The 19,073-nt window shown below is 46.8% G+C and overlaps 1 protein-coding gene and 1 pseudogene across 1 annotated transcript; one reads left to right on the plus strand and one right to left on the minus strand.

The window, feature by feature from the left end:
* Positions 1-7,692: 7,692 nt before the first annotated feature.
* On the plus strand, positions 7,693-9,857 carry LOC133055517 (zinc finger protein 384-like; annotated as a pseudogene).
* Positions 9,858-16,778: 6,921 nt separating this feature from the next.
* Positions 16,779-17,363, minus strand: MBD3L1 (methyl-CpG binding domain protein 3 like 1). Its single transcript, XM_061142225.1, has one exon. It carries the CDS (start codon positions 17,361-17,363, stop codon positions 16,779-16,781), a length of 585 nt encoding a protein of 194 aa, XP_060998208.1.
* Positions 17,364-19,073: the final 1,710 nt, after the last annotated feature.

Genomic DNA, 19,073 nt, shown 5'->3' on the forward strand with positions numbered 1-19,073 from the left:
TCTCTGCCCTTCATTCACTTAACTGTCCTGGACACCTGCCCCTCTCAGGCCGGGCCCACATTTCACAGTGTGAGGGCACTAATCCATGCATCAGGACGCTGGCGATGGACATTCAGATCCTTTCCAATGGCTCTGTTTTATCAGCAGTGTCACATGGGCATCTCTGCCGTCTGCCCCTCACCTGGTGTTGTGCCCCGGGAATGAGAAATTGCCCCAGAGATGGAAGCAGTGGTCAGGGAAGCCCAGGCCCCAGGGCTGAGCTGGCTGCAGCTCCTGTCCTCCCGTGACTCGTTTGGGAACTTTGACACCTAGGACTGTCACCTCCAGGAACGGGCCCTTGACCCACCCTTGCCTTCCCATCGTGTTGGTTGACAGAGGTAATATAGTGGGTAATAGAGTCAGGTTTGTGCCCTTGGGGCTCACAGGATAGTGGGGGAGGCAGAGGAATAAAGGGGCACTTCTAGGTAGTTGCTGGAAGGTGGGGTGAAGTGGGGAACAGCTGAGAACTCAGGACACTTGAAGAGACCCTGTGAGCTTCCCTGGAGGGGACGTCTCAGCTGAGACTGCCTGTGCTCAGCCCCCACAGCCCAAGGGCCCCCACGCTCACTGCTCCCCCCGTAGCCCCATCCCATCCCATCTTCATCCCCAGAACCACAGGGCCGAGTGTCAGGAGTGACAGATGTGCAGCTCAGACAGCCACTCACCTTCTAGGTCCCTAAAACTAGGGCCTTTCAGTTTTAAAGCATTTATTTGGAAACAGTCAAAAACTTGAAAATGGAAAACAGGTATCTTGTTTTCTTTGAACCATTTGAGAATAAGTGGCCAGATGATGGCCAGATGCCCATCATCCCCCTAATGCTTCTGTGTGTTCCCTTCAGATAAGGCATTCTGCATGTCCACAGCTCCTCCATCGAAATCTGGAAGTCAGTCCTAATTGCTAGACCCGGAGTAAGTCCAGTTAGTTGTCCCAATATTGCCCTGAATGAAAGAATGCACATCCACTCCACAACACGTGCTGCATTTACTCAGCAAGTTTCTCAATGCCCTCCCTCCTGGAACAGTCCCTGGTTTCTCCTGGACTTCTGGGACCTTGACTTGGGGATTACAGACCAGTTTCTGTGCAGAATGTCCCCCAAAGGGGCCATGGAATTTGGGGTATGCGTTTGGAAGGGATGTCCTAGAAGTGATGCTTGGTCCTTACTGCATCCTCTGGGCCTCATGTGAATCTCGCTCACCCTGTCTCTGCTGGTGTTCATCTCCGTCACTTGGTTAGGGTGTTCCCAGTCAAGCTTCTGCACTATGAAGTCACTCCTTTTCTCTTTGTGTAAGTATTTTAGGGGGTGGTGCTTTGAAGCTATGCAAATATCCTGTTTCTCATCAAAGTTTGTATTAACTAATTCACTAGTCTCCCTAATCTGCTTCCCTAACTCTTAGAATTCATGAGCACTTTCCTCTCATTTCCCAGTTCTAGGATCTCAAACATCACCAACTTGTCCCCACATGCCCATACAGTGTTCACCCCATCACTAAGAGTCACTCTTCAACTTTATGGTTTACCCTTTACCCCATGGTGGTTGGTGTAAATAACTGAGTTCCACGCGCATCATTAACCTGCTCTTATCCACACAGGCTGTTCCCACATGAAGCACACTCTTTAGACTCACTCACCCTCATTCATCCAAATTCTGCACAAAAGGGCAGCACAGTTAGGGTTAGGGTTCAGGTACCCTGGGTTGCTAAGGGATGTGCCACCCCTCAACCTTCCCAGGAAACACGCAGAGCTCTAGGCCTGTCCAGGTCTCTCCTGTCGCCAGCAGAGCCTGGATGCCCAGGAAGGAGGTACCTGTGTGGCAACTAGTCAGATTAGAGGCAGGACCGTGGTGAACAGGTTGCATGAGGACCTCCATGGCATTTTTCTCCTTCCCACCTTTGCAGACAGTGGGCTCTATCCTGAAAGTCCTAGAGCCCTGACTTGGCAGCTGTATCACGTCTGTTTTGGAGAAAATGGACCAAAGTGTCTAGAGCTGACTCTTGACAGACTGGACATCCTGAAGAGGGCCACCTATGTGGGGTCAGATCTGTGGGTGGAGGCAGGAGGCTTCTCCCTCTACCCTCCTCCACTCAGCATCTGGGGGGACGGGGTTCTGCCCTCAGGGTCCTGCCAATCAGGCTGCCTGCCCACCACTTCCCGCCCTGCTTTCTGGCTTGACCGCAGGCCCCTCTAAGAAGAGGAGTGTTGGCCCCACAGTCAGTCCTGCCAGCCTGTCTATAGAAGGCCATGGACACCAGTGAGATGCCATGACCAGGAGGAGTATCCCCTGTCTGCATCTCCCCTACTGAGATCAAGACACAGCGGCCGTTCCAAACTGCTGATGGCAGCGGGAGGGGATTGGAGGGAGGTGAAGAGTGGAGTTGGCTACTCCTGGACATTCAGAGCTCCAGGAGTGTGGGGATGGGGTGCAGGGTGCAGTGCCAAGCTCCAGGGTGCCACCTTCTTATCCTCATCCTCCCATGGCCCCCGGAGGCAAAGAGCTGTGTCCAGAGCTCCCAGTGAGTCAGGGCCAGAGGGCCCACTCAGCAGTGGGCCTGCCTCTCCCGCCACCCACCCTGGTCTGGAGAGAAAGGAACAGAGCAGTGCTGGTGTCCATCCCTTAGGGCTGCTGAAACAAAGTACTGCAAGGAATTCATTCGCTGGTGGTACAGTGGGTAGGACTCCGAGCTCTCACTGCCTAGGATGCAAGTTCAGTCCCTGGGTGGGGAGCTAAGATCCCACAAGCCATGTGATGCAGCCAAAACAAACAAAAAACTCCCAAGCTTCCACAATTTTGGTGACTTAGAACAACAGGAATTTTTGGTCTTATGGTCCTGGAGACTGGATGTCAATCTAGGTGTTGGCAAGGCCCGAGGGCACCAAGGGAGGATCTGATTCAGGGCTCTCAGCTTCTTAGAGTTCTTGTCATAGGACAGCATAACTCCAGTCCTCACAAGACATTTTCCATGTGTGTATGTGTGTCCAAATTCCCCCTTTTTATACCAATACCCCTAGGGTTAGGGCCAACTTGAATGACTTCATCTTGACTCATTTCCGTATAATGTCAGTCATAGGTACTGGGGTTAGGACTTCAACACATGCATTTCTGGGGTTCATCATTCAACCTGTAACAGTGTTTCTGTCTCTGCCAGCAACCTCTCTCTCCCTGCTGGCCTGAGATGCCATGACCCTTCCTGGAGCATCCCCATCAGGCTTACTGGGGGCTCCAAGCAGAAGACCCCACCCCTCCTGGCTGAAGGACTTGGGTCTGGGGCTGGGATCCTCTGCCCAGTGAGGGCTGGAAGGAGACTGTTCTGGAGTTGGAGGTGCTGAAGTATTGAAGGTGCTGAGCCAGAGGGCACCTCCCCGGGGGCTTCAGGGTCCCCTGTGACCCGGACAGAAAGCACTTGCAGCTCTAGCCCCCAAGGGGAAAGGAGGGGAAAGCTCCTCCTTCTGTCTCAGATAGGCAGCCCCTCCCATGTACAGGCCCTGGGGCGCAGTGCGAGCATCAGCAGAGCTGCATCCACGTTGGTGCGGCCAGAGTGCCCAGACCATGTCCTTTGTACCTATAGAGAGTGGAGGGTATGGCCGGAAGTGAGGTGCAGACACCCTCAGCTCTAACCCAGTATAAAAACACTAGCATGGAGCCACCTATTGGAGCCACCCCTGGGGAGTCCCAGGTCAGTGTGTCTATATGTGGGGCTTCAAGTGAGTCTGGACCCCCGCAGAGTTAGACCACTGGGAAGCCTCTTCTGTGTGGCCAGCAATGGTGTTCATTGGACTCACATGCTTGGACCTTGAAAAGTGAAAGTGAAATCTCTCAGTCACATCCAACTCTGCGACTCCATGGACTGTAGCCTAGGAGGCTCCTCTATCCATGGAATTTTCCAGGCATGAGTACTGGAGTGGGTTGCCATTTCCTTCCCCAGAGGATCTTCCCCACCCAGGGATCGAACCCAGGTCTCTTGCATTGCAAGCAGATGCTTTTACCATCTGAGCTATGAGGGAAGAGTGCTTGGACCTTGGTGGTGCCCAAGTGAGAAGCCACCCAAAGCTTTCTGGTTGTGGTTGTGGTGAGCCATGCCCCCCACACATGGGCCCTAAGGCACTTCCGTGTCATCACCTGAGCAGGATGCTACCCTCCGACAGCCGTGCTGTCCCAACCCAAGCTCAGGGACACAGGCGGGAGGGCAGACTGCAGGTGCGGCTCCTGTGGGACACGTGGTATCAGATGCGGGCATGGGAACTTCATCCTTGGGTTTTGCCCCAGGCTTCTCTTTACTTTCTCACTAGAATTTCAGAAGGACGACAGGCGACCCTTGAGTCAGGGGATTGGGCAACCACCCTCTGTGGTTGTAAGGGAGGGATGATTTATGGTCTCCCTCCTGCTCCTGGTTTCGCCTCGGCGGATCCAACCAACTTGCAATGTGCATCAGTATCAGTTCAGTCGCTCAGTCGTGTCTGACTCTTTGCGACCCCATGAACCACAGCACGTCAGGCCTCCCTGTCCATCACCAACTCCCGGAGTCCACCCAAATCTATGTCCACTGAGTCAGTGATGTCATCCAACCATCTCATCCTCTGTCATCCCCTTCTCCTCCTGCCTCAACCTTTCCAAGCATTGTGTAGTTCTGCACTATTTCCTATTGGAAAAAATCTGCATGTGAGTAGATCCGAGCAGTTCAAACCTATGTTTTCAAGGGTCAACAGTATTTTACAAAAGCATCCCTGGTTAAGGTGTTCTTCCTCAGGGCGCAGAGTGGTGCTTCTTACAGAAGCCATCACAGCCGTCCTCCTACAGAACTGTGCATGCACACGGGGACAGGCCAGTCCAACAGCACCTGAGGGCCAGTGCCCCTGTGTTCTTGCTCGAGAGAGTATTCTTGTGTTGATGTTGTTGAAAAAAAGTTGACACATTGAAAAGTGTGTGTTAACACTCACAATATTATTTAAGTTTAAATGCAGGTTTTACACCAAAGTGAGAATATATTAAATTTTTTTTCTGGTTTTAATGGAAGTAAACTCATTAACAACTTTTCCTTTTTGTTGTGAAAGTCACAGTTTAATAGGCAGTATACTTATAATACTACATAAAGTGAGTCTGTTTTGTAAACATGGCCATCCTACTCTCAATGAAATATGTAAGCATATCAAGCTTTGCTATTACACTCAGAATTTGTTAAAGGTCACTTAACACTCAGCTATTATCTGTGAACCCAAGTGGTCCGGGGTCTTTTCCAGTGGAAGGTTTCTAAGCACCATTCCAAGCTTTTCTGTACTAATTGATCTATTTGTGCATGTGTGCTCCATCGCTTCACTCATGTGGTCTGCTTACACTGTCCTTATTTTTAGGTCTACTTTGTTAATGTGTGTTTTTACCAGAAAACCATTGTTTTTATGAGTAAATCATCATTATCGTCTAGGTTTCCAATTTGAAGCAGTGGATTTCTCTTATTTGACTTTAATTTTTCTTCTCTTTCTGGTTTTCTACAGAACTGTCACAATTGATGAGCATATACTGATACATTATTTTGAACTGCAATCCATATTTTATTCGAATTCCCTTCCTTCTACCTTTTTCTGTTCCAGGATCCCATCCAGGGCACCATATGACATGTGGTCATCATGTCTGTTCAGGCTTTTCTGGGCTTGTGCAGTTTTCGAGACTCCCTTTGTTTCGATGGCCATGACCCTGTGGAGGAGGACTGGGCAGGTCCTTTGAGGCTGTCCCATACTGGGATTTACTTGGGGTTTCTCTCACGACTAGATGGGTCATGGGTTTTGTGGAAACAGATCACAGAGGTCAAGGGCTTCCTCACCACTTTATGTCAAGGGAGCAGGCTCTCAAGACTCTCATCACTGCCGATGTTAACTTCAGGCACCGGGGTGAGGTCGTTTGTCAGGTTTCCTGCTGTGTGTTGAAGCCTTTCCTGACTGCTCCCGTCAATCCTGACCACTCCCTTTTCTGAGTTTCTGTAGTTCTAATATTCAAATCACAATGTAGTCATCTGCCTCCTTCCTGTAGTATCTGTTCTCTGGGAATTACGTGTCTGAGAGTCTCCAAAAAGTTGATAGTTTTGGGGAGGAGGCAATATTCTGCTGTCCCTCCTGTCCCTGGTTCAGCCCTGCACTCGTGGTAGGAAGGTAATGTGATTAAATCAAGCTTCTGAAACTGGGCATCCCAACTGAGTTCCCCTGTTGAGTTTATGACCCCCCTTTTCTATCCTTTCTTTTTCCTTTTCTTGTCCCATCTGTGCTTCCCTCAGGACTGAGAAGGATCAAAGAAAAGGGGAGGGGAGGTTGAAACCAAACAGGACTCTGCAGGGCCCTCCCAGGTACAAAAGACCCTCCATGTCCCCCATTTCTTATTTGTAGAGAAAGGTTTATTCTCCTTGGCCTTTCCTGAGTTCCAAAGAGCAGACACATGTAGTTTCCAGTTAGGAAAGAGCAAGAATGCAGACAGAAAGGAAAAGCAGACCCAGATGGTCTTAGAGGAAACAGCCTTCATAGTTGATTTTTAATCTTTGTGTGTTTCACTGATTTCCATGTCATCTGAGACAAAACATCTAGCAGACAGGAGATGAAGAGGTTGGAGTTAATTGTTATCTTGTGATATTTCTTAATCATAGTTTTGAAGGTCAGAATGTCTCTGGGTTTGCAATCCTCTGGCCAAGTGGCCCATGGCTCGGGCGTAGGTGAGCTCACCCTGCTCTGGAGAAACAACCCGACTTTGTATTCTAATGATGAAACCTACAACAGCAATGCTAGTCATCCGACCCTGGGGTGAGTATTCAGTGGGCACAGGGTTGAGGTCAGAGGGGACAAGAAAGGGAGTGAAGTTTTAGAGAGATTGATTAGTCATCAACTTGGCAAGGAAGCTCAGTTTTAGGGGACATGGTTTCATGGAGGGTTGCTTCTGAGAACAAAGATTAAAGGGGACTGCAGGAGAGGCGAGGGAGACACAGGGATTCTGGTGGTGGGAGAAGAACTTGTAGATCAGAGAGCTAAGGAAGAGTTTGGAAGTTTGGCTGATGTGGAGGAAGGAATTTCCCTCTGCCCTTCTAAGTTCTTCTGGCTGGTCTTAGATTTAAGTTGATATGAAAACAGATTAACGGGAGATGGTCACACAAAGGTTTAATAACAGATATACTTGGGAGAGACCCAAGAAAACTGTGTAACTCTCCAAAATGCTCTAAAACCTCACCTTTTCTTTTTTTTTCAGAGATAATGCATTTGTAAACACAGAAATGGTTACAACAAAGATGGCCAGATGAGTGGGTATATATACATACATGAATTTTTATATATAAATCTGTGGCTGGCAACTGACTGTGGGGCTTAGGAAGGTAAGTCCAGTCATCACATTTGCCCTAAACTCCCCCTTTTTTTCAGCCACCCTGTTGTGTGGTTTCACAAAGAACCCACAGCTCCTTGGATTGGGAATGGGGAGATAGAGTACAGGGCCTCAGCTGGTAGAGAAGGGGAGAGGCTCCAAGGAAAACCATAACCCACACTTCTAAGCCCACTCGACCACTTTGGGGATCTCATGCCCCTTGGCAATCACGTCTAAGCCCTTGCCCCTTTACAGATAAAGGGCATCTGACTCCCCATCTCCTTCCAGCATTAGGTAGGAAGTGAAGTGAGATCATGAGGGGAGGACAATGGCCCCCAGGGATGAGGGTACAGGAGGAACCTCTATTCTTTTGCCAGCAAGAATAGAACAGGAGGCTGCTTGCATTTAGGGCTGCCTCTTCTCTGACATCTGGGAGGACCAGCCTCTAGTCCTTTCTCAGCCTGAGTTTGGAGCTTTGTGAGGGTAAGGAGAGAGTTAGTGCCCATGCTGGAAATGTCTCTGTGAGGTCATTAGCAAACCTCTTCCCTGAGCACTAGCCCCCAATTTTGAAACCTTTGCTTAGGTGGGGAGTGAAAGGTCGGGGCATGCCCCCGGGAAGTGCTGCAAGGCAAATTCCGGAGGCTGGCTAAACTTCCAGGGGCTGGCCCCCTGCAGTCTGGCCCAATCAGGCACCAACATAAAGCCCTCGGACACTGACCACCGCTGTAGCCCGCGCTTTCTTCCTTATATGAAAAGACCTGCCCTGGATGCCCGGCCCGGACTATAAAACCCCTCCCCACCCCTCATACCTTGCAGACTCCCTTTGTCTCCTCACTCACCAGCCCCCGGGAGTTCTGCCCGAGAGCGACGCTTAATAAAAGGCCTTTACCACCGGTCCTTAGAGGCGGCTTTTTTCCTCCCGCGGCGTTTTTCCTAACAGGGAGGATCCTGGATTACACCACCAGCTCAGAACGCTGCCCATCAGGAGGGCTGACATTCCTTCCAAAGAGGAGTTGGGAAGAAGGATGGTATCCTGGGAACCAAGGCTGTGCCTGCGGCCCAGGGAGATGGAGCCGTGGTCTGTCAAGAAGAAGAGGACTTTTCCCACCAAGAGGAGTTGGGGAAAGAAGGGGCCAGGACACCCTACCCTCCCCTTCTTTCCAGCACACAGGTCTCTATAAGCTCACCAGGTACACCACCTGAGTGGGGCTGCAGGTGACAGTGAGGCAGATGTCCTTATGATGCTCCACCGTCTTATAGGGGTTTAGGTCAAAGGAACACTGGGATGGAGGGTTGGGGTTGCTGTCCCCACATCCCCACCTTGCAAGACTGCCCCAGGGGACTGTTAGTTTGGTGATTATGGCTACTGCTGCTGAGGCAGCTGTGAAGCCTGGGGGGCCTGGCATGGGCTTCAGGACAGACTGAGAACATGCTCTTCATTAACAAGATGAAGGATCAGCTGTTGCCAGAGAAGGCTCGTGGGCTGTCTCTACCCCCTCACCCCACCTTGCTGACAGTGCCTGCTTTGGTGTCCCTGCTCTTGGGCATCAGCATGGATACAGAATCCAAGTCAGACCAGCTGATGCCACAGAATTGAAGACAGACCAGCCAAGTGTCCATTACAGAGAACATTACTGTGGTCCCCTGTGCCATCAACAGATCTGATGATCGCTGGAGTCTCCTGTTCTCAGAGATGGAGGAGAGAAGTGAGTCAATCAAACATCCTGGTTTGGTTATCACGTCCCTCTCAGGCGCCCTTGTGACCACAGCCTCATCGGCTCAGACCTTCCCCATTTTGGCTCTCATGACTGTCTTAACTCTTCCCCCAGCTCACAAGCCCTGCAGGTAGTCCCTGACCTCTTTAAGAAGGTAGCGTTGACCCCAGCAGAGGAAGGAGGTGGTGGTGGAGCTGGCACCGTGGCTGCCTCTGGGGCTGAAAGAAAAATCAGGTGCTGGAATCAGGGCTGCTAAAATGAATGACCTGTATGTCCTTTCCCCTAAGGATGAGGATGGTCATCAGAAAGACAGCAAGACCTCCGGGTGCTGGATGCGCTCCCTTACTTTCTGCTCAGGTCAGAGATGCAGATCCACTCCAAGTCACACACTGGGGCCAAGCCCCACAAGTGCCCACCCTTTTCCAAGACCTTTGCCAATAGCTCCCAACCAGCCCAGCACATCTGTATCCACTCAGGGGCCTACAGTTGTAATTTCTGTGGGAAATCCTCCTGCCAGCTCTCTCACCTCCAGCAGCACACCCAAATCCACACCAGGGACAAGCCGTACCAATGTGCACACCCAGGCTGTGAGAAAGCCTCACACAACTCCAACCTGCAGGCCCGCAGGCTGGAGCACAACAAAGATAAACCCCTCAGGTGCCACAATAGTCACCAGGTGTACACAGTGGCAACCTCACTTGAGGGGCACCTGTCCACACACGCAGTGAAGTAGGCCAAGGTGCGCTATCTGCACCCTCTGTGTTGGAAAGGTACCTGATGAAACATGCACAAACACAACTCTCCTGATCTCCAGAAGCAGGTGCAGCAGTGGCAGAGACAGTGGTGGCTCAGACCTTCCGCTTAAACATCACCTTCGGCTAAAGACAAAAGAGGAGGTGTGGGGGATGGTGGTTTGGGACCTCAAAGGGGAGAGAGGCAATTCACACGCAGATGGAAAAGCAAATGTTTGGTAAACAAATTGTTGGGCTGCACCTGCAGGTCTGCATGCCCTGTGCTTGCCCAGCCTCAAGACAAGAGAAAAAGCCTGGAGTCAGAGATGGCCACAGAGACATCACTGGTTTAATGGATGGAGGATCTTACATGTGTGAAGTGAAGCCTTGGAGCAAGACCCCACAATGTTTGGTAGAAGGCAGGCAGACAGGGCAGCAGTCTTCCCTATCAGGGAGGAGTGAAACCGTGTACAAGCCCCATTCTCTTGTTTTTTGAAGTAAAAGGCTGATTCAAGAGTTAACAAGTGGGAAATGTGAAGATGTGGAAACAAAGAATAGCTGTTGAGCTGTGGAACTGGCAACAATTTAGACTATAATTCCACCACATAGAATTACCCAACTCCAAGTTCCCTAAAAGATACAGATAAAGGCCTGACAGACATGCCCAGGTTGTTTTTACAGGAAGCAGACTCTCTCCTGACCGCAACACTGTAAACCTAGACAGGTTGAAACCGGAAGGTTGATGATGCTTCAAACTTTACCTTGATGCCAACCAATCCGAGAACTGAACATGGGCTGCTTATGCCCTGCTCTGTGAACACTATGAAACTCCTCACTAGCCCCTCCCGGTTGATCACACAGTCTTGAGGTCATTAGCCTGCTGTTGCCTCCTTTGCCTCAAAGCTATAGAAGCTACTTTTTTCGACTTCACCCAAAACTCTCTCTTGTTTCTATTCGGCTCCAGTGAACAGAGGCTGAGTTTTGTCAAGTCTTCATAAGCACAGATTAAAAACCAGTAATATTTTAGGCAAAATAAAAAAAAAATCAACTAAATTTATCAGCTTACTTAGTCCTATATAATTAGTATTTTTTTTTTTTTTTGGACAGTTTTATGAAATCAGTTTCCATTAGACTTTTAAAATATCTTACCTAGTTTAGTAGTATGATTTAAAAGTTATCAGAAACATCCTTTCAATGACTCTTCTTTTTAAAAAATTTATTTGCTTATTTATTTATTTTTGGCTGCACGGGGTTTTAATTGCTATGCTTTCTCTGGTTCTGGTGGCTTCTTTTGTTGCAGAGCACAGGTTCTAGGTGTGTGGGCTGAGTAGTTGGGGCACATGGGCTTAGTTGGTCTACCTCATGTGGAATCTTCTTGAACCAGGAGTCAAACCTATGACCCTGCATTAGTAAGCAAATTCTTATTTACTGGACAGGGAGTGAGGTCCTCTGTGACTCTTTTGGAAGATATGGCAGTTTTGCAAAGCATCAGCTTAGCTGCTTATGGATGATAAAAGTCTTAAAAAGGCAAAGGTTAAGATCTGATTACAATTCTTTTTGGCAAAGAAGCTTATCCAAGTTGTGACATGCGACATTTTAAGATAACAACTAAAATTATAACATTATACCAGGGCTATACAAATTTCAGGAGCTTTAAACAATTTCTAGTGTATATATTAATAACATTTATTCATATTGTATAATTTGAGGAGGCTTATCATTCACTTGACAATGCTTTCTGTGCAATTTAACATACCAAGAAATTATAGTCAATTTAATATATATATATATATTTCCCCATCCCCCCACCCCACCCCTTCTTGTATTCAGGTCAAGAAGCAACAGTTAGAACTGGATATGGAACAACAGACTGGTTCCAAATAGGAGAAGGAGTACGTCAAGGCTGTATATTGTCACCCTGCTTACTTAACTTATATGCTTTATTTAACTTATATGTAGAAATGCTGGGCTGGATGAAGCACAAGCTGGAATCAAGATTTCCAGGAGAAATATCAATAACCTCAAATATGCAGATGACACCACACTTATGGCAGAAAGTGAGAAGAACTAAGGAGCCTCTTGATAAAAGTGAAAGAGGAGAGTGAAAAAGTTGACTTAAAAACTCAGCTTTCAAAAAACTAAGATCATGGCATCTGGTCCCATCACTTCATGGAAAATAGATGGGAAAACAATGGAAACAGTGACAGACTTTATTTTTTTGGGCTCCAAAATCAGTGCAGATGGGGACTGCAGCCATGAAATTAAAGGACGCTTGCTCCTTGGAAGAAAAGTTATGACCAACCTAGACAGCATATTAAAAAGCAGAGACATTACTTTGCCAAAAAAGGTCCATTTAGTCAAAGCTATGGTTTTCCCAGTAGTCATATATGGGTGTGAGAGTTGGACTATAAAGAAAGTTGAGTGCCAAAGAATTGATGCTTTTGAACTGTGGTGTTGCAGAAGACTTTTGAGAGTCCCCTGGACAGCAAGGAGATCCAACCAGTACATCCTAAAGGAAATCAGTCATGAATATTCATTGGAAGGACTGATGCTGAAGCTAAAAACGCCAATACTTTGGCCACCTGATGCGAAGAACTGACTCACTTGAAAAGACCCTGATGCTGGGAAAAACTGAAGGTGGGAAGAGAAGGGGACGACAGATGAGATGGTTGGATGGCATCACTGACTTGATGGACATGAGTTTGAGTAAGCTCTGAGAGTTGGTGATGGACAGGGAAGCCTGGCGTGCTGCAGTCCATGGGGTTGCAAAGAGTAGGACACGACTAAGCAACTGAACTGAGCTGAACATCTCAGTGGGGAGTGAGCATCTGGGCTGGCAGCAGCTGCACCCAGGGCCTCAGTAACACTTCAGGCTGAGTGTCGGCCTTGGGAGTTAACAGCCAGCACTGTGGTCCCAGCTCCACTGCTGATCAGTCCTGCCATGGGGAGACTTGCTCAGCTCTCTGGGACTTGGTTTTCTCCTTTGAAACAAGTGATGGTGGCTGGATGCTGGATGGCAGGAGCAACTGGGGTGGGACTGGCCGAGCATTCAGCAAGGGCTTGGAGCACAGAGTGCAGAAGCGGGCAGGGGAGCTGTGGTTCTGGGGAGGCCCCCACAAGTTATATGTCTCCTCTACTCAGCAATAGTCCCCAGCACATAGCCCAGTTCCACTGGCAAATCACACTCCCAAAACCAGTTCAAGTGGAGCAGCATTATCAGTGGTGGTGACAGAGCTGGTTACTCGGGGTGCACCAGGCCAGACCTCTTGCACGGATGAGGCTCCTTGAAGACCAAGAGGGAGGACACCTTCCCACCCCACCTTCCTGACATTTCTACCCGTGCACCTACTTACTGATTGGGGAAGGGTAATATTATTTGTTGTAAATAGTATGTACTAGGTTTGAATATTATATTAACATCCTGTTTCTTTCACAGCCTGGAGTTGTGATTTGGTGATTTGGTTCTCTCACCATTCTGTGCCCAGTGAAATGATGTGCAGACTTTGACATTCTTCTTTTAATTAAGAACTCTTGCAGGTTCATCAGCTTGTTGTGGGTGAAGGGAGAAGGGCCAGCTCTCTGGCTGATGAAGGAAGCCCCAAGTCTCCCTCCTCAGAGGGCGGGTTCATTTCATGTTATTCAGCTGGGCCAAGAGCAGAGGCTGCCCCTCAAACTTTCACAGATCGCACAAGAACCCCTGAAATGTTTGTGTGTTTAAATAACATCTCCTGGGTCTGGGTCCTGCACCTGGACAGTGGCCATCATCTGACAGCTCTGTGGGAAGAGGAGACACTTCCTGCTTCTCTTGTGGAGGTTTCTTTTGATCAAATATGAGGAATTTATAGTTTTCTGGTTTAATATCTTGAATTGCATTAGCTCTAAGGGAGGTAAACATGCAAAGAAATCAAGATATGCAAGTAGATAGGATGAGGCCAGAGGAAGGTCATTTGTAGAAAAACTAAGGGCAGTAGAACTCTCCATCCTCTGGCCCTTCTAGGCCTAGATTTGAGTCCTCCTGAGATCCTGTCCATGACCTCAGAATTCCTTTTCCCAATGATTTTCTCTTCAGGGGTAAGAATTTGTGATGCAGCTTTTGAGGCTACAGCTGGACCTCGTTACATAAACATCACAGTTCCCCATGACCTAGGATTTCCAGCATCCTTGTACTTCTGTTCTACATCCCCTTTAGGGCAGAAGTTCCCTGAAGGTTTGCCAGCCAATCAGCTATGTCATGGTCATTTCTCCCTGGCTGGTCCTGGTGGCTCCTGTTGAGCTCTGCTTCATACGGATAACTGACTGAAATCCTGGCCAGTGTACGATCCCATACTTTCCTTGCTGTCCAGTGGGTCTTCTGGGACCCTGTGGTTCTGAGGCCTATGATCTGGGACGATCGTGACTGTACATACTTAGTCATGTTGTTGCTAACTGGTCCTAATGGGGAAGCTGGGCCCAAGCCCATGAGCTTATAGCACCCCCCTGCACCCCCATCCCTGGGATGACTGTGTGCTTTTCCACAGTCTTGTGCTGTGGTTATCAGGGTGGTGTGGCCCTTTCTTACTGGACCTTTGAAAGAGGAGGCATGAGAGGGAAGCATGTGAAGGTCCAACAGGGGAAACGCCACCAAACTGAAGATATGCATAGACACAGCACTGATGATTAAAAATACAGAATGCTTCCAATATGGCTGGTAAACAACACTGCTCCAAGCTTACCTGAATACCCACCCCATAAGCTGATACCCACCCCATCTAGCATTTTGAACATCACTTCCTGGAAACACCTTGTACGAGCAAGGGCCAGGTGTAGGAGGCTCAGCCACAACGCCTGGGTCTGTTACCTAGAAGAGATCTCCCCGAGGCCCCTTTACTCCCATCCAGGGTTCAAAGGGCTTGGCTGGAACAGAATGAAGCAGAGGAGTTGGACACAGTTTCTCGGTCCTTCTTGACCTGGCTCCTGTCTAGTTCACAGGGATCCATATAAACATTATACACTCCATTAAATCCTCAAGGAAACTGTGACCTGGGTCTTGTCGATTCATGCCATGTCATCCTTCACGGATATCAGGATTGGTGAAACAGGCACAGACACGGCCTCAAATGAAATTAAAATGTGACCTCAAGGCAGGATCATCTCCCCTCCCAGGAATCCTTGGAGTATATGTGCCCCTGGACGCTATGCCAGCCGTGACCCACATCACTGTTCCTCCACACTTCCACCCCAAAGCCCCAACTGTCTCAAGCTGCCTAAGAGAGATTCCAGATCCATCTGCCTTGATGCTTCCTCTCCGCTCCTGGGTCCTTCAAGATGGGAAACAGGCCAAGAAAGGAGGAGCGAGTCATGAATATGGAGGCAGTCACCCTACTTATTGGGACTTGAAACTGGAATGACTAGGTCTCTGGGAAGCATGAATCCCGGGTTAACACCAAGGCTATAAAAACAGTGTCTGTTTTGGATGTAAAGATGAATAAACTCAGGAGGAAAATCTGAGGGGAAAACATAGCAGTCTTTCTTCATTTCTTCCACACAGAATCCATTTAGACAGTTAAAGCAGAGGCTCCTCTACAAGTAGTACAAGCATGCCAGACATAAGGCAAGCTACTGTTTTGCCTTGAGTTTACTGGAAGAGACGGCACTATCTCTACACCTTGTGCAGACAACCAAAGCTGAAGATGCCCAAGGACTAACAATTAAAATTACACTAATGTCACCCATTCTGCCTTTTTCGGCATGAGCTTCTGCTGCTCATTTTTAAGCAGTCATTCTCTGAAGATGGCAACAATGATGATAACAGCTGTCATTGCTGACGCTTGGTACCTGCTGAGTAGCATGATGGGCAAACTCTGCCCGCATCATTTCAGTTATGCTCATCACCCCATGAGGTTTTATTTCCATCTTATAGCTAGAGATATGGAAGGAGATATTAATTTGATGAGGAAGGAAAAAAATTACTTAGAACATGAATTAAACACTCAGCCAAACGGTCAGAGAAAGAAATAAGGCATTTTCCAACATACTGGCAAGACCCAAAGTTGATCTCCCTAGAGCCACCTGTGAAAGAACTAGTAAAGAATGTACATCATGATGATGAAATGTGAACCCCCCAAAACATAAAAGGAGTCATGAGGAAGAGAAAAAAATTAGTGTATCTAAATCATTACTGGTTTTAAAATAGGGCATTCTAACTAAAGTTCCAGATGACTGCCACATGACAGAGAAGATTCAATTTAAAAATGTCTAATTTTTAGGGAAGATATAAATACAGATACTCTATTTTTTAAAAAATCTCTCTCTCTCAGAAATTGATAAATCCACCAGGAAAAAGTAAGTAATGATGAAAAGAATTTGAATAGTACAGCACATGTGGTTAGGCAAATAGACATATATATATATAAACAAGTCCAGGCTTATTAGATTAATGATGCTGAAAACAGTCCCTCTTGATAGCATCATTCTCCCAAATGACATGTCAATTTTCACGAATAAAATTTCAAACACAAGTAGGTCTAGAAAACAAGGGAAAGTCTGGTATTTCATTACATGCACTTCTGAATTCATATGCAACAAAGCTCAGAAAAATAGAAAGATATCTTATTTGAGAATATAGATGTAAAATTCTTTTAATGAGATGTTGTTTGGGAATCTATTGGGAAATATTACAAACACACACAAAAAAATGTAATTCAGGCTAGGGAGTTTGTAACTGTGAGAGCAAAACCTTGAGTAATCTCATGACTTTGATAACTCTGTTAACTTTAAAATACAAATAACATACATAGTAATTAAAAATGAGAGAACTCAATTTCCCACCTCAAAAGGAAATCCCTGTCTATATTTTCTGTCACACAGAATTTACAATGAAGGAAAGTATTAGTATATCTTAAGTTTCAAGAACTCAAAGCAAGAACACTGCAAAGAGATGTTAATAAAGTGTTGTGTGAAATTTCATGTGCATCATCTTCTCTTCTTCTTCACAGCATTGGCCCAGGGCATCCTTCTTGGTCCCACACTTTCTCTGCCTCACCAGCCAGTCTGTCGGCAACCAGTGCTATTGCCAGTCTCTCTCTTGCTGTCTTCACTCTCCTTTCCTGATTCCTGATATCCTCCTCAGTTACCAGACACTGTTTGCAGAGGAGCTGTGGGGTGCTGGAACCAGCTGCTGGAATGGTCTGGGACAAATCTGAAGACCAGGCAGGGGCGGCCATGGGGTTGGAGTTTGGACCACCTGCATGTACCCGTGGAAGGGACTCACCTGGGCAACTTGGTGCAATTTTTTGCAAGACTTTGGCTAGATCCAGAGGACTTAACAGCTCTCCTGCACTGCTGCAGGCCTGGAGTCCTTGCAGTCTCTTCTGCCAGTAGAGCTGTTGGGGGTTGTCCAATGTTTCCTCCCAGGGATAACATCTGACCTCATTGCTGGGATGGGATGTGATTCTAGTCACTGGTCTCTTGAATATGTAACTGGACATCCTCAAAGGGTTTGAGATGTTTAAACCAGGCTTTGGTTTTGATAGTTTTCCACAGTCACAATGCTTCCTCTGTGAAGTCTTCACCATCATACTTCTTGTCCTTGTACCCTATGAAAATAAACCATGAAATTGGATCCAAATGATAAATGAAATCTGCCTTCTTGGACCATTATTTTGGCTCTTTTGTACTCTCAGCCTTTCTTTGTCCCTCCAGGGTTAGATTGAGCATCATCAAGCAGATCTGAGTCAAGAACAGAAAGCTCAAGGTCAAAACTCAGGGTTACCCAGCTCATTCTTCCTTCACCAGTTTGTAACATCCCTTCTTTTATGAGTATGACTATATTCTTTTTTGTCCTCATCATTCTCAACTCTCAGCACAAGTTTAGGTAGCTTATGTCACATGGTCTTCAGTCTTTTTCTAAATCCCAAATGCTTCAGTGTCATGTGATTTCATTTGGTTAACCCACTGACTCTTGCTCATAGCTGCTTTAGAGCTTAAGAATATAGTGACATTAACAACTGTCCCACCCTTAGCAACTCACCCATATCCCTGATGTTTACATCCACCAAATTGGTCATGTTCTAAATAAATACATCAGAAAACTTACTAACTCACTACTAATTTCTGGTCCGTGATTTTTTCCAAGACTCCTACAACAGATACCTGCTCCTCAAGATCATGTTATACCAGATCACCATATCTTCATCTTAATTTCTTGCCTTCTAGTCATATCAATCCTGGGTTCTATGGACTATGATCTCAGTAATTCTCTTGGAATAATCCAAAATTCCTTACTGCTCATCACATCTGTCTTGCAAAAAAAAAACAAAAAAAAAACCACTTCAAACCTGGCACTTGACTGCCTTACATACCATAGCTACTGATGGTCTTATGGTAATTGCTAAGAAAAGCACACAACATGATATTTTACTACCACTGCAAGTCCAAAATCATCTGCATACTCTGGAAAGCATTCATAACGCCTGGAAATTTCATTTTCTTTTTATGTGTTGGCATATTTACTTTTGAATTTTCCCCAAAGTCTGTTTCAGGTTTTCTCCACTTTCCTTTCTCCTTCACACACATCCCATGTCCCTTTACTTGCCTGATATTTCACAAAGAAGCTGTTAACTACTACAATGAAATTTTACCACGGTAGTTCTCAAATCTGCAAATATCTCTAAGATTCCATTGTTTTCAAAGTTTCTTTAATTATATTTAAAGAAGCATCTTTTATCTTCCAACGCTGATCCTCATTTCTTCTTCCTTCTTAGTAAGTTCATGATCCCAATATATCCCTCTTTACCTTCAGCCTCTCCTTTTCCACCGAATCCTTCCTTCAGCATTTAAGTACCTACAAATCTCTCTAAACTACACAGAAAGCCTTCACCTAGTCTTCCCAGGAACTTCCTGAACCACAGTCTTTCTACTACTGCCCCTTAGTCATGAACCATTGAGAAGGGTGATCTACATCACATGTCTCTCACCTCCAACCAACTCCTCAGACCTCCTCACACTACTGTCTGACTTCACCATTCTATGGGGGCTTCCCTTGGTCAGGTCACAATGACCACTTTGTTACTAGGACAAGCATGGAGCTTTTCATTGTTCATCCAACATAGTCCTTAAGTGCAAAATGTTTATCTTTGGAACAATTTAAACACATGAATCTCATTTTATAGCTGTGAACCTTACAATAGCTAAATATGGAATAGGTATGTTAGATAAATGAAGTCTCAAAAATTGGAATTGTGCTGCAAGTGAAAAGCACAAAATAAATTTCAGGAACTCAATAC

This window comes from Dama dama, chromosome 5 (genome assembly GCF_033118175.1).
Source record: "Dama dama isolate Ldn47 chromosome 5, ASM3311817v1, whole genome shotgun sequence".
Taxonomy (NCBI): Eukaryota; Metazoa; Chordata; class Mammalia; order Artiodactyla; family Cervidae; genus Dama; species Dama dama.